Raw genomic sequence first — 21,784 nt, 5'->3', positions numbered from 1 at the left:
ATTAACTGTGATGGCGGTCAAAAGAAGTCTTGGTGTGACCTCTTGCTTGCCTCCTCCCCAGTCCCTTCTCACCTGGGCAGGATATGATGGGCGACTTACAGGCACTCCACGTGAGAGACTAATTCTGACACTGGGGAAGTCCCGTCTCTTCACTGCACCATTACTGCACTGTTGCTGCATTCTCGCGAAAAAAAAAATTACTGGAAATGTCGAACTTTGTTCATTTTTTGCATTTGTGACAGGGATCGCCCTTGTAGTGAGGTTCTCCTAAGGGTTTAATGTAAAAGGCCCTTTTACCCTGCTAAGTAAGCTGCCCACTTAAATGCTAACAGTGAATGTGGAGAAACAAGAACATAGACACAACTCATGTGAATGTCTTACTTAGAAACAACCTAATCACAGTTTCTGCTACACAAAAGTCGAATTAATCAAACCAGTAAAATAAAGTAAAGTAAGTATCCAGCTAGAGTGTTTTGGTGTGAGTTACCCAGTTCGTTATCTGTAGAGATGTTTTCCTTCTCTTGAATATAATGGAAGAAAATGGAGCTCGCTTTGTGGTGCTCTAAGCACCAAAAACAACATCTGAAAATTTTAGTAGAAATTTCTCATTCCAAGGAAATGAGAACAAAAGAATGTTAATGAGACTGATCTGTGTCATGTACTGATGATGAAGGAAGTATGCATTTACCAATGCTGCGAGGCTCATGCTTGTAACAGTAAACATGTAAACATGTAACAGCGTCTCGCTGGGCTGAGCTGTAACGTTTGCTAGCTGCATTTATACTTTTCAGCACTGATGGTGACTTTACAGATGTATGCTGCCAATACTACTAGGCAAGGGTCCCTCTAGGACTTAGCATCCATGTTTTTTAAAAATAATTCCAAATTGTGATTTTACTGAGCACAGAACACTTTTCAAGGTCACTCTTTTGAGGACGCCAATGTTCACATTTTGGACAGAGAGGACAGATGGTTTGAAAGAGGAGTGAAAGAAGCCATTTATGTCCACTGTGAGCGACCATCTTTGAACAGAGGCGGTGGTTTACGACACCAACTGTCTGCCATCTATAATCCGGTTTTGAGATCCCTTCCCAGACACCTTAACGCCCACTCACACCCTGGGCCAACTGACCTCAGGAAATCGCATGATAAGGTGGGGCCAGGTTTCACAATGAGCTCACCCGAAACCCTGCGTGATTGTGACCCACACCCGTTTTCACACCTTGGCTCATGTGATTAGGTAGAGGATCATCAGGGTGTCCTTTGTCCCTCTTTGGGGGGAAACTCCCACTGGGTTTAAATCTGGGACTCTCCACCATTTGACTCTTAGAACTGAAGAAGTTTCTCGGATGAGAGGTGAAACGTCTTCAAGCAACTTAAAGAAGTCCAGACGCTTTTCTTTGCAAGCTCCTTAGACTACAATGACCTGGATGACTGAGAACCTTCACAGACAACACTTTTCAACTTTGTTTCAGTCTATTTTAAATGTGCTTTGGCTCTGAAAAGACGACAGAATTTATGGATCATGTTCGCATATCGCTTATTTTTTGCCTAACAGAGCTTTAACCTGGATTTATGGCTGGCATGGTGAATTGTGTTCACTGAAACTTCTTGAGCATGACAGAATTACACCTGTTTTCAGGGTAGTGTCTCCTGAGATCATGGGTATCCAATATGGATTTCCAGCCTCATCCCATTCACACAGCAATTTCTGCAGATTCTCTGAATCTTTTGATGATAGTATGTACTCTTGAGATACACAAAGTCAAGATGCCTTAAAGAGGCAAAATGTTCATCCAGCTGTTGTTAAAAGGAGAGGGGATGCTACACAGTGATAAAGATGGCCAGTGACCCCGTTTTTTGAGAGGTATTACTCCTATCAAATTCAAAATGAACCACTGTTTATCATGAAATAGTTAAATATCTCAGTTTAAACATCTGCTATGTGTTCTATGTTCTACTCTGACTAAAATATGTTTGGAATTGGGGTTGTACTTCAGTGCAAATTAAGAAATATCGGAAATGCAACTTGGTATAAAAAGGTTGGCATTAAAAGCTCAAAACTGATGAAATAAGGTTTTGGCCAGCAACTAAAATGCAGTTAGTGTGAAAATGTTTATACCAGGGAGCTCATAAAATCCCTCATTAAACCTCCTGGAATCATTTCACTTACCGTGCAGGGATGGCACTGATGGGCTTCTTGTAGATGGTAATGAGCTTGTCCAGTACTACATCAGCGCTGGTGAAGACACGGTAAGAGTGGAGGAAAGTGTTCAGGAAGTCGATGGAGAGGAAGCGCAGGTCGGTCAGCCTCTCCAACAAGCGCTCCACACTGGCATAGCGGATCTGCAGCACCTTGCAGGAGTTCATCATCTTGCTGAAGCGAATGTCGACATCATCACAGTACAAACTGGTGTCTGACCTGTATTGGATTAAAAGTGAGGTTAATAAAGTTATATAGAGATGTAGCTCCAGTTACTGCAATTAAATGCCATTTAGTGGCCGTGAATTCTTGGCCTTCTTTCAGTTCGTGCATTAAGTTTATTATTTCTCATGTTTGGCTCTGTGTTCTTCTTGATCTGTGTTAGGTAGTTGTCTATAAGGTTGTTTCTTGTTTTTCTTTGAGTTTGTTTTCTCTGGTTTCACGTTCTGGGTTTTACTTCCTCTCTGTCTGAATGTCTTAATTGCGTTTTACCATGTCTCATTCCTCTATTTCCGATTCCCAATTAGTCTCCAGTGTATAAATAGTGTGACTGTCTTTGTCCAGTTGTCTGTTGTACTCCATGTTTTCCTCCCATGAGTTTTCTGTGTTCCTCATCTCTGTTCCTGCGTTTGCAGCCTGTGAATGTTAGATTTTTGCTCATCTTTAGGTGGCGTTTCTGGACTGATTATCAGCTTTATAAACAAAGCTCACTTTTTTATACTTACCATTTTTAGTCACGTTTGAAGTCAGTTTTCTACTGTGTGAATATTAACACAGAAGCCCTATACATTTTTAGGGATAATGTTAGCATTAGGCTACATCATGAGCCTGTAAGTATGAGCATGTGCAAACATCTGTGATTTTTATGCAGCCTTTTGAACATACTTTGTATGTGCTTTACTATTGCTACAGTGTGTCCAAGTCTCACTTGATCATCTGTGGCACAGAGACTTTGCTGTTTTCCTCAAAGGCATTCATCATCAGGCCATTGCAGCGGATGTTGTCAATGCACTGTAAGGCAGAAAGCATTGTGAGCATAACAGTGCAAGAAGACGAGCATGTTTATAAACATATGAATGCTCCAGGCTCCAACATTTATCAGATCATGTGTGTAGCTTCAGTAAGTTTGGTCTCTTTGCGTGATTCATGCTCCGTATGTCCCCTGACAAAGTCTCTGGAGGCTACTCGTGTAGCCAGGTAATGTATAACAGACATCCAGTTCAAGACTTCCTATTCTTTGCACTGATCACTGCACTGGTGTTCTCTCTATTTTCTTTCCACACACAAATTGTTTACTTGCACTTGATCAAAATTTTATTGGCCAATACATCTTCAATTACAGAAGCTTAAAACAGCAACTAAAATCTTGCCCATTCCCAATCGAATTTGTATATTGAGATTATTTATCATTCGATTACCACTTCATTACAAGATGACTGACAAAATCTGTAGATTTACAGAGTTTGAGAAGTGTTTTTTTTAAAGCTGCAGCAACAAAAAAACGTGAAATCAAATGTCTTAACATAAGCGGCGAGACATACCTGACTGATATCACTTGTCCACGCTGACTTCTCCAGTCGGGAAGAAGCCACAAGGATCACGGTGTAAGGCTGGACGTCTTTGGGTTCCACCATCAATTTAAAGTCCAGGTGTTCTGTGTCCTGACCACTGCGCTCCCCTTTGGCTGAAAGGCAAAAATAAAATAAAATAAAAATTCTAAATAGGAAAGAAAACAATATGCTGCACTTTAGAATAGATCAGCTACTGTTTTATTTATTTTTGTTTCAGTTTGTTCACATTATTTTTCTGCATACGTTATGCTTATATTTTATATTGATTTTATATTCCTAAATCTTTCCACAGTAAAGTCAATAATTAACCTTGTAATACAGCAACGCAGCGGTAATGTTTGATTTTGCAAATACTGAGCAAAGCACAATAATGGAATAATCTTTGCTTTATTCATTGGGGTTATTACCTTGATTTGGAACAAATATCAGTCAATCAACAATTGTGAGTAATTGTTTTGGCTAACTTTAATAGCAGTAAATTAAAAAAAAAATTCTGACACCTCAAGTAATGTGGGGGTGAAGAGGAAACGGTGGAAATCATGCAAAAACACTTTCTGTAGAGATAATGTGTTTTATATGCAGAGCATTTAATCCAGCCACACCCCACAAACACCACATTCTGGTTTGTAACTGTGAAAATTTAGTTGGTAAAGTGGAAAACATTCTTCGTCCGCTTTTAGGGTGATTCACTAACTGTTACAGCCCCCCGTTTGTTAGATTGTTACGCCTGTATGGCGATGCCAAATAGAAAAGTGGTATCACTTCATTTTTCAAGCTCTTCATACAGTAAACACTCTGCAGCTTCTAGATGTATGTATTTATAAAGGAAACATTTGAATCCACTACACATAATAACTCACACTCATCATCAGTCCCCTCCGGCTCCTCAATCAGAGTGCAGTCTATGAGAGACACCACTCCATTCTGTAAGAGGCATGAAAGGTCACAGGGTCACATTCACCATGCTGCCAGCTAACAGATCATCATCAAGCCCATCCTTTAAGGATAACATACTTAACAGTATAACATTGATTATACATTTATAAACAAAATAGGTGAAGTGTTTTATAACTGCACCCTACACTCATGTAGAATGAATTTTTACTGTTTTTCTACTACTTGGCCTACTTTAGGTCAATCCTGCCATACTTTAGTGATGTGAAGTTTTCCTCCGGAGCCTCGGGTGCAGATGATAAGATGTTTGGAGAAGAGGAAACACTGTCTCTCTCCTTCCTTCTTCAGAGACAAAGAGCCAAGCCGGCCTCGTGTGATCTTCCCTTTCTCGCTCATTGGCACCTGGATCAGAGAACCTATGAACACAAACACGTGTGCAAGAAAAACATATAAGCAAATTTTGAATTTGCTCTCTTTTCCTTCGTAATCTGAAAACTGGCCATACAAGAAGAAAAAATAAACTACATAATTTAAATTTAAAAAGAAAATCCAAAAAAACCCAATGTCCATACATTTTGGTGCAAAAAATGTGTTATTTGTGTCATCATTTCATCAAGGATTTCATTAGCACCCTAAATTAACAAAAGAAACACCCATGCTTGAATACACCAGCAACTTTTACACTTAGTGAGTTTTTTTGGGTTTTTTTGCACGATAAAAACTCAGTTTCAAGTTTGTTTTTATTTGTTGACCATAACTGCAAACCTTGTCATATAAGAACAACACAAGAAAACGTTTTCTTTACCTTGTCTAACAAAGGTCTGGCTGGTATCAAGAAGCACTTCACAACCTTCCACAATCATTCGTTCAATGGCTAGATTCTTCCTGATGTTCTCCGTCTCGCTTACCTCATCATGCATGATTCTGAAAGGACAACAAATACTAATGATTTCAGGTACTTCTTAATTAAAGCCATATGTTTTTTCTTATTGTTTCTATAGAGTTCATCAACTCTTATAGTGAATTTGCTCCACTGTTCTATTACGTGAAATGAGAACAGTGACCACAAAATCAATTAAAACTGTTAGAAATGATAGACACTGTGTCTGTGTCTGACTGTGTTATATTTTTGGTACTTTGCGTCGATTGGATGAGTCACTGGCTATTATAGCTCTGTTTTCTGTATCCTTATGCCAAGTACAAGATATATTAAAATACAGGTACTAATTCAGGGTTACTAGTTTCTGATTTACATCAGACAAAGATCCCACTGAGTATGTTTGTGTTGTCGAGCTACATTGATAGTTCTACCTGGAAAGCTCCTCCAGTTTTGATTTGGCATAGTCCAGACTGTTTCTCTCCACATGCTCATGGGGAGTGTGAGCAAGCAACTCATGAAGAGTCAGGATGTAACGAGGAATCTGAAAGAGATGCGCTTTAAATGAGTTTGACTGAAAATGTTTTATTTTGTGTTACATGTATCTTTTCAGTCCAAATTTAAAACATTACTGCATTTTAAACTATTTCACCACAGTGTGTTGCAGCACTAATGCCTCGTGTATTTTATGTGAATTTTAACTTTAGCATACAGTCAATATATATACATCACCGAATCATAATATGTGTAGTAATGTGTAATAGTGAAGTCATCCACATTGTAATTTTACCTGAAACATGGGGTAAGTGAGGAAGGTCTCCAGCGTCCTCTCCTCACAGTCAGGCTTGGCCTCGTACTGCTTCAGCAGCTTGTCGAAGTCACGGTTCTGTTTGCAGTGAGCCAAAATCTGCAAGCTGTACTGGTGGTTCCTCACAAACTCTTGGTAGATGTTTAGCATTGGCAGTAAAATGTCAAACAGGTCAGCTAAAAAAAAGAGACAAAAAATTCCATAAACCATAAAAATTGGAAGAATCAGTGCAGACACAAAGTACCATTGAAGGAGAAGTCATGTGCTCGGTATCTGTATATGTTCAAAAAATGTTTTTTATACTCTCACCCTCAGTCGCCTACCCGACAGACAATAAATCATTATTATTTTTTGCAAGGAAGGAAGGGCGTAGATTCATTATTTTTAGTTGAATTCATATCTTTATGGTATGATTTCAACTATGTGTGTAAAACTGACAGTGCTTCTCAATGATGAAAACACTTTCATTGTGTTGTGTTGTAAGAAACCTCTGTTGTATCTGAAAAAATGTATACATTTAACCAAATGAAATTATTTTTCTTAGTTGCAATTTAGAAAAATTAACTTATTATTCTGTGCCTCTTACCTAGCACCAGTGTTGGCCAGCTGGCTATCCTGGCCTTCAGGCCCTGGTAGAAGATCTGATGGAGGAACATGATGGTCTCACTAATGAAACAAATAAGCAAAATGGCAGTCATGAGCTATTGTTTCTCCTTCTGCTGTCCAAAAATGTTGGCAGCTCCCGCCATGCCGAGTCACACCACTCTCACAAACAGCATGACCACCAGCCACCTGTTAAGGAAGATGCTGCTGACATCATCGTGGGTGATGGGCGGTTTCTTGGAGCTGGCGGCCATTCGGAGTGGCCGCAGGAAGTTGTTGACCAGGATGTGGAGTTGCTGGACGTATTCGGCTTCGGCTTCCAGCATGCTGAACACCACCTGGTTCCTCTTTCTCATGCTTTCAGCGTGGGGCGAGCGAATGTAGTCTTGGATGATAGTTTTCCACTTCCTGCGGCAAATCCATCCTCGCAGGAAACTTTGGACCTGTGACAAAAAGATTTATCAAACATTGAAAAAAAAACACAATTTTTTATAATTTTGGAGATTTGAGTTTTAATGGATTTCCATGACTTCCGTGGATTTTTTTATAGGGTTTTCTCTGTATTATTATAGTCTTTATCTTATAATATAAAGCACCTTGAGTTATGCAGTGAATCAAATGTGTGTGATGTCGTGTTTCTGCTCATAGCTGTTACACTGACGACACTATCAGCACAAAAAATAGACAGAAAAGTGGATCTAATAATTTGCCGTTAAAGATGCTTAAACATTTTTTGTGATTAAAAGCCAGATAAACAATTTTATATTTAGTAGAGACCAAAAGGTGCCAAAAACTGTACCAAACTCACAAAATGCTAAAATATTTGATAATTAGCCTTCCATTAAGACACAAAATAATGATCTTATAATTTACATATATATATATATATATATATATATATATATATATATATATATATATATATATATATATATATATATATATATATATATATATATATATATATATATATATATATAGTTTATATCTTGTAAGTGCTGCCCCAAACTGAGCAAACATGAGTCAAGGCAAGTTTAGACGTGTCCATTTATTAGGTAAGTTCAAATTAAATAATGCCTCAGTCAAAGGCGTTGCTTTCCACCAGGAAAGGCAGGGAACTATGCCAGTGGCAATGTGCAAAGTCTGCACTGACAGTAGGAGAGACCTGACCCCCCTCAGAGTACCCCACCTGACTCGACTCACTTCTGTCGAAAGTGGTATGCATACACTCAAAGTGTAAGAGGAGTGAAAAAAGAAGAAAAAATAGAAATATCAGCAGATAATAACAGTTAAATATAATCTTAATTTACTAAACATTGCTAGGCTAGCCTTAGCTGTGTGAGAGAAATACTTGAGAATAGAATAGAATAGAATAGAATCGATCTTTATTGTCATTGTACATGTACAATATGGTCACTTCAACTACCATCACTAGCTAGCAGACCAGCCTACTGTGTCCACTTCTGCTGGCTTGAGATCAGATTATTTACAGTGCTGAATGCTGGTGGGAGGGGCCCACATTGAATTATTGCACTGGTTCACATCTATAGACTGGTAAGTGAGGTAGAATGTTTATTCCCCAACTGGGTGGTAAATGTTTGCTTGAGGCTGGAGGTGAAATCAGTCACAAAAAGAGTGGAGCACCAAATAAATCTTTGTGATTGATTTGGTTCCTAGCAGATTTGTGCAGTTACACATAGTTTACATGGAAGATGCCAACTTGCCCACAAACACGTCCCATCTGTTCACCAAGTGGCGCTGAAACTCTGAAAAGTGTACTGTAACCCAGAAATGTAGAACATTTACTTTCAAAGTAAAAGTTATGCCTTACAATGAAACCAACATATATTACATGATGGAACTATTACTTTGAAGGTGAACAATGTCCATCTTGAGTTTGCATCACAAGTTTCACGGTTTCTCTACCACTTAGGAAATAGGAAATAGCAAATATTACCAGACAAGTCAACATTTTCTATGCAAACTATGTTCAACTGACTATTAGTCATCATCTTTTCCAGCTGTACAGTAACTAACATTTCAAAGCTTTCCAAGCTCTCCAGCCTTAATTCAGATCAGGCAGCTCCTCAGTAGAACTGAGGACAAAAGAAGCTGATGACTGCAGTGATCTAGCGTGATCAAGTGTGAGCTTCCCTGAATTTATTAGGATTTTTTTTTAAAAACTGCAGGTACCCAAAGATGTCAAAAATCTGTTTCAGAAATGAACAACATCCCTACTGGAAAAGATCATCAGTGCTTTACCTTTAGCATCTTTGCATTAATTTAGGTTTTCTTGATTAAAAAAGGTAAGTCAGGCTTTACCCTTTAAAACTGTGCAATACTGATACAGATCACCTTTTTGATCTTCTTGATCTCTGTATCATCCTCACTGGGGGGCACCTCTGGATTTGACTGGATCTTCTCATTGTCCTTCAGAAGTCCAGCAATCTGAAATTCATCATAACCAGTACAGGACTCAGTAAGAGGAATATAATATGTGGCCAGATAAACTCTACTCATGATCATCTCTTATTCCGAAATATGTTTCACTATGGTTGTTAATATCTCAGTTCATGTTCTTGAATTACTTTTTGTCCAGCTATCCATTAGCTGGCTCAAAGGAATTATAAACACAGAAACTGCACCAGACACATCAAAATACCAGTTTTGTATTTCATTCAAATCTGTTGCATTTGCTTCCATTATACACAGCATGTGAATACAAAACTTCTGATAAAAGACTGAAATTAAACAAAATAACACAAACACCATTACTAGAACACTCTTTAGCTGTGAAAAGTGAGATAGTAGATCATGTTTTTCAGCCACAGACTCCAGTATCATGTGCAACAAAAGCCGATTCATGCATATTGAAAACATTTGGTTCAGCTGAAGCTAGCCATTAGCACATTAAAGAGAGGTGCATTTGATTTAGTTTAGACTGAATAATTAGGATACAAAACACTCAACAGCATTACAGAGTCTCTAACAAGGACATCCCAGGGGCACTGCAAGCTACAAAGCTCATCATGAACTCAGAACATTGTGGTTTGGAATCTGGGTCATGACCTTTGTCCTGTGACCACATTCTCACTTTATCCTCTCAGCCTGCCTGTTTTTGATCGCTTCTCTCTGTATGCTATCCAGTAAACACACATCACACATATACAGGTACTGTGTTACTAGCATGAAATTACAAGGCAAGTTACCTCTGATTTCAGTCGCTCTATCTCGATTTCCCCATCCTCTATCTGTTGTCGAAGTTGCTTGGCAACCGTTTTCTCCGTCTCCACTATTTGGAGTAGATGAAGATACTTCTGCATGAGGGTCTCATGCTCTGTAGCCAGGTTCCTGTAACTATACAGACACACACGCAAAGACCTCATTAACGCATGTTTCAGGGGCTCTCCATAGCTTTATCAAATCAAATACAGACCTCTGATCAGCATATGTTTGGAACACGGACCTTAAATCCTCAGAAAGTGCAGGATTTACTTACACAACCAGGTCTTTAAATACTTGATGGGATAGCACTCCATATGTTGGATGCTTTTGTGTGAGCAATAATTAAACTGTTCACGTGCATGTTATTTAAGGCCTATATTCAATACAGTCAATTATGTTCAGCTTGCCTAAACCTGGCCTTGAAAATGTCCTGTCAAAAGAAATGTTTGGCAGGTGTTTTAGTTAAATCTTACTCAGTTTAGGTGTTTTCTAACATGCCCCACTTGCAAACCTCTAAAACGTCCCATATACAGTGGGGCAAAAAAGTATTTAGTCAGCCACCGATTGTGCAAGTTCCCCCACTTAAAATGATGACAGAGGTCAGTAATTTGCACCAGAGGTACACTTCAACTGTGAGAGACAGAATGTGAAAAAAAATCCATGAATTCACATGGTAGGATTTGTAAAGAATTTATTCGTAAATTAGGGTGGAAAATAAGTATTTGGTCACCTCAAACAAGGAAAATCTCTGGCTCTCACAGACCTGTAACATCTTCTGTAAGAAGCTTTCCTGTCCCCCACTCGTTACCTGTATGAATGGCACCTATGAGTTCACCTGTTTGAACTCATCATCTGTATAAAAGACACCTGTCCACAGCCTCAAACAGTCAGACTCCAAACTCCGCCATGGCCAAGACCAAAGAGCTTTCGAAGGACACCAGGAAAAGTATTGTAGACCTGCACCAGACTGGGAAGAGTGAATCTACAATAGGCAAGCAGCTTGGTGTGAAAAAATCAACTGTGGGAGCAATCATCAGAAAATGGAAGACATACAAGACCACTGATAATCTCCCTCGATCTGGGGCTCCACGCAAGATCTCATCCCATGGGGTCAAAATGATCATGAGAACGGTGAGCAAAGATCCCAGAACCACACGGGGGGACCTGGTGAATGACCTGCAGAGAGCTGGGACCAAAGTAACAAAGGTCACCATCAGTAACACACTACAACGGCAGGGAATCAAATCCCGCAGTGCCAGACGTGTTCCGCTGCTGAAGCCAGTGCATGTCCAGGCCCGTCTGAAGTTTGCCAGAGAGCACATGGATGATACAGCAGAGGATTGGGAGAATGTCATGTGGTCAGATGAAACCAAAGTAGAACTTTTTGGTATAAACTCAACTCGTCGTGTTTGGAGGAAGAAGAATACTGAGTTGCATCCCAAGAACACCATACCTACTGTGAAGCATGGGGGTGGAAACATCATGCTATGGGGCTGTTTTTCTGCCAAGGGGACAGGACGACTGATCCGTGTTAAGGACAGAATGAATGGGGCCATGTATCGTGAGATTTTGAGCCAAAACCTCCTTCCATCAGTGAGAACTTTGAAGATGAAACGAGGCTGGGTCTTCCAACATGACAATGATCCAAAACACGCCGCCCGGGCAACAAAGGAGTGGCTCCGTAAGAAGCATTTGAAAGTCCTGGAGTGGCCTAGCCAGTCTCCAGACCTCAACCCCATAGAAAATCTGTGGCGGGAGTTGAAAGTCCGTGTTGCTCGGCGACAGCCCCAAAACATCACTGCTCTCGAGAAGATCTGCATGGAGGAATGGGCCAAAATACCAGCTACTGTGTGTGCAAACCTGGTAAAGACCTATAGTAAACGTTTGACCTCTGTTATTGTAACATAACCTTTGTTGGCAAAGTATTGAGTTGTATTTTTGTTATTGACCAAATACTTATTTTCCACCCTAATTTACGAATAAATTCTTTACAAATCCTACCATGTGGATTCATGGATTTCTTTTTCACATTCTGTCTCTCACAGTTGAAGTGTACCTCTGGTGCAAATTACTGACCTCTGTCATCATTTTAGGTGGGGGAACTTGCACAATCGGTGGCTGACTAAATACTTTTTTGCCCCACTGTACCACAGTTTTTGTCTCGTTTTAATGCAATAAAGCTTGGTAAACTCTTTTATATTTTCTCCAAAAGTAAATAAATAAATTCCATATTTTCCCCTCTTTTCTCTTGACTAAACTTTCAGGGGCCTGCGCCACAATTCGAAAAACACAAATTTAACTAACTTTAACAATGCAGATTGTTAACCATAAATAAAGAGTAATTCAGAAATACTCAAGCCCCATGGCATTTACATGCCAGGAACGGCTGAAAAATTTAATTGAGATACCTTAATACAAGTCTTATTTACTTGCTAGCTATTACAGTGTTACAGTAAGTGCTGCTGCCTTGATGGTGCACTAATCAATTTAATCTTCAATGACTCTAATCAGTCGACCTTTTGTCACTGAATTGCAAACTGTTGACATTTAGAGTGATGGTATTGTTTTGCTTTCATTAACCTTCTTTGTGCCCTCATCATAAGTGGCCATTTCACTCATTAGACATGTGAGGACTCCATAAATCAAGAATCAATATTAATAACCACTTTGTTTTTTATTGATTTACTTAATACTTTAAATTGGTGTCGTAAATTATCAGTAAAACTGGTAAAGTGGCACTCACAGTTCCCTAGGAAATGTTTATTCAAAGGTCCAATCATCTAGAAGGAGATAAGTAACATACATGCATACATGTGTTACTCTCATTATAGTATGACCGCTGTGTTGTTTTAACATTACAAATTAACAAGCAATCATACAACAATACAAACCCAAAAGGGTCCAAATGATAGTTTGCGGCACACTGAGTCATAGCACTTGCATTTTCCATCAGATATACAGAGAAAAATCTATTCTATGCCCACTTAATAGAATAAAAACCAAGCAGCAACCTATGTTAAAAATGTAGGTAACACCATAATCCCTGCAAAAAAAACCCCAAAATCTAGTTGAGACTGACTCCAAATGCAAATTGGTTTCTGTAGATTTCCAAGTTAAAAGCCTATCTTTGATGCAAAAAGTTTGCAGACCAACAGCCTCCACTTGTTACTAATAGCTAGTGATAAGTGGAGACAGTTTTTCATGTTCAGTATTAGTAGTAAGCAGGCCTATGTTCGAGTCAGCATGATTTTCACTAACTGAAATTGTTATTTATTTATTCATCACAGTGAATTACACCTGATAGCTAGCCAGCCCTTACTAAAGCTGATGATTAGCTGCAGATGGGACAGTTATTTTCAACATTATGTAGAGTAGCTGTAATTTCAACTTTGTCAAATCTTATTTAAAAGTTAAGAAAAATTGCCCAACTTTGGCCCAAATTAAATTTTTGCTTTAATTTTAACACTTTTTTTTGTACCACTGTCAGTTTTCCCAAGGATTTCAAATCAGGATTCTTTCTATTTTATTTACTTTATTTATTTAACCCTTATTTAACTAAAAAGTCTGTTGAGATTAAAAAATATTGTTTTCAATGTAGACCTGGCCAAGAAACCATTCAGCCTTTACTTAATCTAGTTATTTCAACCAGAGGCTGTCCTACTGCCATGTGTCTTTCTTATGTCTCTACTATGTACCCTCTGAGCATGCCAAAATAATAATAATAATAATAATAATAATAATAATAATAATAATAATAATAATAATAATAATAATAATAACCTATCCCCACAAGCTTGTGGGGATAGGTTAATTGGATAATTCAAATTGCCACTAGGTGTGAATGTGCGAGTGAATCTGAGTGTGAATGGTTGTCTGTCCCTATGTGTTAGCCCTGCGACAGACTGGCGACCTGTCCAGGGTGTACCCCGCCTCTCGCCCTATGACAGCTGGGATAGGCTCCAGCGCCCCCCGCGACCCTGAAAAGGATAAGCGGTAGCGAATGGATGGATGGAATGGATAATAATAATAATAATAATAATAATAATAATAATAATAATAATAATAATAATAATAATAATAATAGTATAAAAAAAACAACATACTTTGGACTCTGTAACACACATCAAGCTTACAGGTACACACAGGGAAAAATCGTAACTAATGACTGTTGTTAGGATCCTAACCAATCTGCTGGTACACTTTACAAATATCAGTAGTTAACATACTTGACCATTTTTATGTTTGCAAGTACAAACACTATCAGTTTCCACTTGTCAAGTTGTAAATTCAAGAATTACATGGTAATTTATAGTGGACCTGACTTTATAGATGGTATAAAAGACTGACTGAGCCAAAATGATGTTGCACATTCATTAAGGAGTTCATTTTGTGAATCCTTGAGCTGGCTGTTTTTCATCATCTTCGTCAGGTAAGCTCACACTAAAGCATATAGTGCTTTATCCACCCTGACTCTAAAAGGGATCTTAGTTTGCTAAATTGTGGTTATGGTGCAAACATTTTCAATTGATTAAGAACAAAGGGATGTTTTCCTAGATGTCTCTACAAGTTGAATTCATTTTGCAGATACAGAAGTGACCCACTGTTTGCCATTTAAAGGATACAGCTTTTTATGCTTTTTTATACACTCTCTATATAAGTTCCAAACTAAATTTTCACATCTTTATTGACTGTAGATGTTACAAGCACAGTTCTCATCAAGATCTCCACCCCTCAGAACATCCTTATCTAAACAGCTGTAGGTAAAAGGTCATGTGTGAGAGCTACCTGGCCTGCGTGATGGCAGCCACCCACTCATCACAGTCCTTGACGTCCTCTGTGCGCAGCTCCAAAGCCTTCTGGTTGTCATGATTGAACGTGACAGTGAAATAATACTGGGAAAACAAAAGCATAGTGAGTGAGTCAGATATTTGTTCAGCATATAATAACCAGGATATCTGTTATTGTGCTATAAAATGTATGTTGCTACCCTTTAATCACTAGTAATCAGCAGCCACTTCCACTGATCTGTATTTTACTTAAAGGTGTATTTATACATGCATACATGTGCTGTATGTGTGAATGAGTGAGAGAGAGAGAGATCCTGAGGGAAAAGTCTTGAGAGATTCATTATAAAGCCTTTGTGCCTTCTGTCTGTAACCTGGCAACTCACCTCTGAATTGGCGGAAGCCTCTTGACTGACGCCATGTTTTGTTTTGTTTTGTTCGAGTGGTTTGGCTGCATTTTAGCGACACAACCACCCCTGGGTCCTCACCCCTTTTTTACACTCTCACCAATTATCATAGGGTTGAGTTATGGTAATTATGGCGAATGCAGTTCAATTGTTTTCTAATAGGCTTACTGGATAAAATCCTCAAATCACCAGAGTGGTGGTCACCGCACTACTAAACAGCTAACCTATTTGTAGTAGAAACACATCAAATTATATAACACTGATGCATTGTAAACAGACCCCCACAAATCCAATATATTGGATTTTTTTCATTTATCCTTCCCAAATGCCAAGAGCAATTCATTTGTGAATGAGAGTAATGTTCCTTATTTTCTGACAAGCAGCAGAACGGGCCTTTGTCAGTAATGTGCTTCCCATCTCTCACATCCTGTGAGCTGTTGTGTTAAACCTTTTAGGTGGCTATATTTAAATCCAAGTCATTACAGGGTTTGGTTTTTTTTGCCAAAGATACAGTATCTGTTGGTAAGTGAGACAGCACAACCAGTAAGTAAGCTCTTGTTAAAATAATGTGTGAACAAAGCAACTAAATTCCATCTGGAATACAGAAAATAAGACAATGTTATATTTATGTAAGATTAATGTTAAAGGCGTGTTTTAATCACAAAAATACAGAATGACTTCTTTTTTATGTTTTTATTCAGCTACTCATTCAAATAAATAAATCATAGCAAGAATAGCCAGTATCATAAACACAGTCTAGATGGGTGATGAATTAAAGGAAAAACCAAACTGTTGACCCCAAAAACAAAGAGATCTGGTGGGTGGTTCAGTTATGCATTGCAAGCAGTATTTTTGGTGGCATGGCTTGGTCCCCTTAGATGGAAAGGTTATTCAAAATCAATATGAACTAGTTCTGGGTGTCCCTTTGATAGACTGGCAGCCTGTCCAGGTTGTGTTCCACCTTTCACCTTATGCTCAACCCTAAGTTGGATAGACAGTCAAAAGTGAGGATGAATGGATGGACGATGGCTAGCTCAGGATAAGCACCTTCCTCCTATGATAAAATATTTCTATTCTTATGTTAGTGGTGTTCTTCAGGATGGTATTACACCCATACACAGGGTACGTTGGAGGGTTAAATAATGTTTTAACCCTCCGACTTTAGTCGTTACAGTATACATTTCTGTCACAAAGACCACAGATTCTATTTCAGTTTATATAATTGGCCAATTCACACTGATATTGTCCACTGAATATTGCCAGGTGGATTATCACGATTACTGTAAACTGGCCAAAGCCATGCTGTTTATATATAGATGATTTAATGTGTGACCTATATTTTCAGATTACATCATAAAGTCAATGAAGTGAGTATACACAGAGACTGATGGAACACCATTGCTGATTACTCTTAACAACAAAGGAAAACATATAGCCCATCCAGCATTTGCACTCGCCACTACCTAAGAAAACTCACCTCCCATTTCTTATAAGCCCATATTTGCTGTACTTGCTAAATGGAGTACAATGCCAAAGCATGTTGTTGCACATTTTGTTGGCCCCTTCAAATGTACTTTTTCAGATGCAAATAGGGGTTGCCATAGTAACTGTGGGCTTAAACGTAACTCGCCTTCTAAATGGGGAATAAGAACATTTAAAAAGTAGAACACTCCAAAGAACACAATGAGAACAGAGAGCCAGACGGAGAGGGAGGCAGAGAAAGATCTTCTGCCTTTTTGAGGAGTGAGGGCTATAAAAAGCGCTGTAGCCCAGCAAGGTGGCAGTTGGCTTGGCATCTATTCGCTGTATTGTCCCTCTCCCTGTCACACACAGATAAGATCCAGTGCTCTCCTGGCCATTTCTCCTGCAGCTCTGACACACACTCGGTGACATACAGTACATGCATACACACCACTGAAATCTGGAATCTGCTGTAATCCTTACATGAACCAGTTTCCACGTCAGGATTGTACAGCACCATTGTCTGTGACCACCTCTGCAGTCTGCTGGTTGACTTAGGTGTCATTTTATGTTTTTCCCGAGTGAGGATGGTGAAAAAGAAATCTGTGTGCCAACAGACACCTTGAGAATCGATCAGTCTCCCTGTCCGCATTTCACCTTTTCTGTGCAGTCTCTCAGTTTATGGATCAATACAGGCGTATACAGGAGTACACTGAGAGGCAAATATAGACTTAGTAGCATGCACACAGAATGAGCCCTGCAAGATTTACACATGTGGACACATAAAGACATGACTGATTGGAAACTACAAAGTGTGGTGTTCACACTGAGAGAAGGCCACATATTTGTGTGAATACATTTTCAAAATTTATATGTATATAGTTTTGCTAAACTAAGAAAAGAAGCCAGTTAGAAAAAAAACTGAAAGAACATGTTCCTGACACATATTATGCAAAGGGACATGTGTGGAACAGAAGACTGTGTTATGCTAAGTGAAGGCTTTCAAATTCATTTAATTCATTGTTGAAATAAATTCACTGGAGCAGTCTGCATGAACAGCTGTCATCGGAGATGTCACTCAGTACATATTGCACCCCTAGAATAGAGCATTTCTCTTCTCCTGATACGGTTTTAAGGGAACAGACAGTGAGCAGTAAACAAAGTTGAATAGTTCACGAAACGAAAGCAAACAAGTCCTCAAAAGTGGGTTAGTTGTCTCTATCTTTTAAACAACAAATGACCAATATTGAATTTTCTTGCTGACCCCCTCTTCCCACAGCTGTGCAATCCTCACGATTAAATTGCATAATATAACTAAAAAAAAAAAATATATATATATATATATATATATATATATATATATATATATATATATATATATATATATATATATATATATATGTATATATATATATATATATATATATATATATATATTCTTCGTAGTATCCCCTACAATCCTGGCTCCTCTGCCTGCAGACAGCAGACAGCAGAGGGCAAGAGCGTTTGAGGAACATATGACAGCTGAGTTCAGCACCATGGACAGCAAACTGGGTACAGCTGTACTTGGAGCAGAAGCTGTGGATTTCACAGATAATGGATTTACCCTGTTCCCATCCTTTATTTATTCTTCTTAGAGGCTATACAGTAAAACACAATTATTGCAACAGAGGGCTGTGATCCCAGTCTAACACAATATCAGACAATGTTGTTTTTGGAGAGATTGTGAATAATTTGACAGATTTTTACTGTGGATGGGAAAAATTGTATGGCACACATGCAAATATAACCAAGCAGTTCCATAATTGATTTATCAGTGTTTTGGATCAGATCCTCTGTTTGTTTGCTTATTTTTTGTGATTGTTGGGGGAGGGTTATCTAAGGAAAGAAGACCTCTGAGGCATCATTTAGCAACATTTTGGTTACAATATAGTGAAGCTTAGCATTTGCCACCAAATAGCCACATGGAATTTAAGATTTGGATATTTAGGACGTGAAGATTTTCTTTTATGAAAGTTCAGTATAGGTTTACCTCACTTGCCTTTTCTTCCTCTTCAGTTTATTATTATAGATTTTTATTGAACTTGGAAAAACACAAATCTTTTTACAGACATGTTAACTGGTTTCCACTTTTTTCCGTCTAACACTTTAGGTTTTTATCTCCTAACCTTGAACACCAAAATCGCCACCTTCACAATAACTATCTTCAAAACTATCAACAATTACTTCCTGGAAAGTTTTTTTGTGCAAATATACAATATATTAAAAGTGGAACACATCCACAAGACCAAAAGTTCAGACTTTCTAGAATTTTTTGCTTTAGTTCTTTTTTTTAAAAATTCCAGTGTAATTGGTTCAAAATCACATTCAGAATCTGTTTTATTCATAAACAAAGAATATGATTACTGAACAAATAAAATGGCCTATCATTTTGACTTTTACCTTCAGTTCTTCATCCCCTCTGCTGCAGGGAAAGCAGAAGAGACTGCAGCTGGCAGAGCTGATTTCAGAAGGTGACTGCAGTCATAGCTCACAGCAGCTTGACCACTTCTCTGGCTCAAATGCGTTTATACACAGTTTTTATTTTTATATTTTTATACAGCACCAGTTTGCCTCAAAACACCAAAGCACTTCCAACATGGGAAACTACGCTCTCACTAAAATTATTTCTGAATGTGTTGCAGGCATAAAAACCCCCACTGTAAACTGTTTTTTTGTTTTTATCCCTCACACATATTAATCCATGGCACTAAACGCCAGGGGAATTAAAAAAAGAATAGGGGGATGCACTGAGAAAGAAAAGCATTGCTGGGACATCGTTTGGTTTTCATTCATGGCCGTCGTTAACAACCCATGATAATGAGAGAGCTATCAAATGAGCCAAGCCGCTATAAACCGGGGAGACACAGTTGCCAAGGTAGGATGCTATTAATATCAAGACAAGGAATTAAATCAATACGTCAAAACAACAAGGAAGGGGCAGCTCTCCTCCGCAAGATGGCAACCTACAAAGTTTGGATGCAGTTTAAGTTTACTCCTTATATGTGCTGCATTCCCGGAACATTTGGGGTGTCTAAAAATACAGCGTCTTGCATCCAAATGTGATGCAACAGATGAACAGAAAAGAGGAGGCTAAGATAATGTGCAAAGTTTGCAGATATTTGCGTGAATTCTGCTAACTTTGTTTGCTGTTGACGTGGTATTTTTCGTGCATTTAACCTCGGAGGAAGGCTTTGAGGCTATTTTGGTTCATAATCGAGAAAATCAATCGGTTAGGATGACGCCATTACGTAACTCTAAAACGTCAAGTCAACTGTAATGCAAAAGCATCTCTGGGAAATTGTTTGCGTGATGAATAGGCGATATCTTCTGGTGAAAAGTGTCTACACGATACCTCCTGTTATAAATGTGGCTGTAACGCAGAGCCCAGCTGATCAAAGGGATTTTAAGGGGGGAAAACAGTAGGAGGGGACCGCTCTGTGTATTCGTTCAGTGAGACTGACTGCCTTGACAGTGTCAGTCAGACTTAAGGGAGCTCCCCGTGCGATCAATATCTTACCTGCTTCTCTAAGCATTCCTTCGCTGAGAGAGACGGTTTCGGTGACGGTGCCCGGTCACAAACACATCCCTCCAACAGGTACAGTCCGGAGGGGCGTGAGCTCGAGTCGTTTTCGAAATAAAAAAGCATATTCTGCAACAAAGCGAACCACTTTGAATGCCATTTTGTGTTGTCTGAGCTTTTTTTACTCAAGCAACCTCGCCTCGTCCCGTCTTTCTTCGCCAAAAGAGCCAGATAGGTGATGTGGCCATCATTGAGTCTGATCCCTTTCTGCATTTTGGCTGAGAATCCGAAAGGATCTGCGGGGATGCCTGCGGATTCTTACATGTTCTCCTTCTCAGCACCTCCAAAACACAGTCAGACTTGGTGGGCAGCAGCCCACTCCAGTGTGGCCATCCACACTTGCTGCACTGATTTTTGCAACAGCCAAAGGAAAAGAGAAAGAGACGATGCGCGTGAAGAGTCAGTCACACACTCGGCTGCAAAAACCTATCCACGCTGCAAGCCTAGGCTACTACCGTAGCCCCGACGCCTTCTCAGAAAAGCCTTCCTCATGAGCGCAATCGCTCATGATGAGGACTGAAGTGTCCGCGTGCAGTCTACCGAGCGCGTGCGCGCACGCACGCACACACACACACACACACTCAGCACCCTGCTCTCGCAGGGAGAACGCGCAGTCACCTGACCGGTCCCCGGAGCTGCAAATTTCAGCGCCTTGGACAGAAACTCCGAGGATAAACACAGACGGAGAAAGACGGGATTCACGTCGAGAATCCCAAAGCTTATCGGGAGGCTTTTCAGGAATGAAAACACGCACGCACACACGCGCGTTTACGTACACACCTAATATCACACGCGACTAATGCAGTGAGAGCGTCTTTCTGTGTGTGCACTGAAACTCACAAGCACGAGAAAGTCCGGAAGGAACACTTGATCCCCCGCTGAATATCCAGTTGCTTAGCCAATTCAAAGCATTTTCGTAGTAGAATCAGTGTAATGCAATAACGTAATACTGCAATATTGCAATATTTATTATTATTCCAAAGAAGACTGGCTTGCACTGTTAATAACACAGAATGCACAGAACCACAGGCGAGAAAACAAAGCTGTTTTAAACAACATGAGCAATGCAAGTGGTCTGGAAAAAGTTGTAAGAATGCTTAAACATCCATGACATCCACCTGTCATAGGTGAAAGGGTGGGCCACACTCTGGACAGGTCACCTGTCAATCACAGGGATAATGTAATGAGACAGAAATCACACACATGGACAGCTGCAGAGTCGTTGTTTAACTTAAGAAGCACGTCTTTGGATAGCAGAAACCCATGCAGGCACAGGAGAGCATGCAACAAGAATTTTCATTCATCCTCTACCACTGGATGCAGAGGGTT

At 39.3% G+C, this 21,784-nt stretch overlaps 1 protein-coding gene across 1 annotated transcript in view; it reads right to left on the bottom strand.

The window, feature by feature from the left end:
• Positions 1–21,051, bottom strand: part of LOC146583051 (ras-specific guanine nucleotide-releasing factor 1-like) — a 31,487-nt gene extending 10,436 nt beyond the window's left edge. The window contains exons 1-14 of the mRNA XM_085265225.1: positions 20,393–21,051; positions 14,967–15,073; positions 10,166–10,313; positions 9,312–9,404; positions 7,146–7,399; positions 6,940–7,019; positions 6,336–6,529; positions 5,980–6,089; positions 5,474–5,592; positions 4,924–5,084; positions 4,635–4,698; positions 3,745–3,887; positions 3,132–3,214; positions 2,174–2,422 (exon numbers count right to left, since the gene is read on the bottom strand). Coding sequence (XP_085121351.1) covers positions 2,174–2,422; positions 3,132–3,214; positions 3,745–3,887; positions 4,635–4,698; positions 4,924–5,084; positions 5,474–5,592; positions 5,980–6,089; positions 6,336–6,529; positions 6,940–7,019; positions 7,146–7,399; positions 9,312–9,404; positions 10,166–10,313; positions 14,967–15,073; positions 20,393–20,668 — 2,081 coding nt within the window. The 5' untranslated portion in view covers positions 20,669–21,051. The remainder of the gene's footprint in view (positions 1–2,173; positions 2,423–3,131; positions 3,215–3,744; positions 3,888–4,634; positions 4,699–4,923; positions 5,085–5,473; positions 5,593–5,979; positions 6,090–6,335; positions 6,530–6,939; positions 7,020–7,145; positions 7,400–9,311; positions 9,405–10,165; positions 10,314–14,966; positions 15,074–20,392) is intronic.
• Between the last annotated feature and the right edge of the window lie 733 nt (positions 21,052–21,784).

This window comes from Mchenga conophoros, linkage group LG1 (genome assembly GCF_057382185.1).
Source record: "Mchenga conophoros isolate Kocher_MC1m ecotype Shallow Benthic linkage group LG1, M_conophoros_male_GT1.1, whole genome shotgun sequence".
Lineage (NCBI taxonomy): Eukaryota > Metazoa > Chordata > Actinopteri > Cichliformes > Cichlidae > Mchenga > Mchenga conophoros.
Note: the sequence above shows the minus strand (reverse complement) of the source record. Positions and strands in the feature narration are given on the sequence as shown.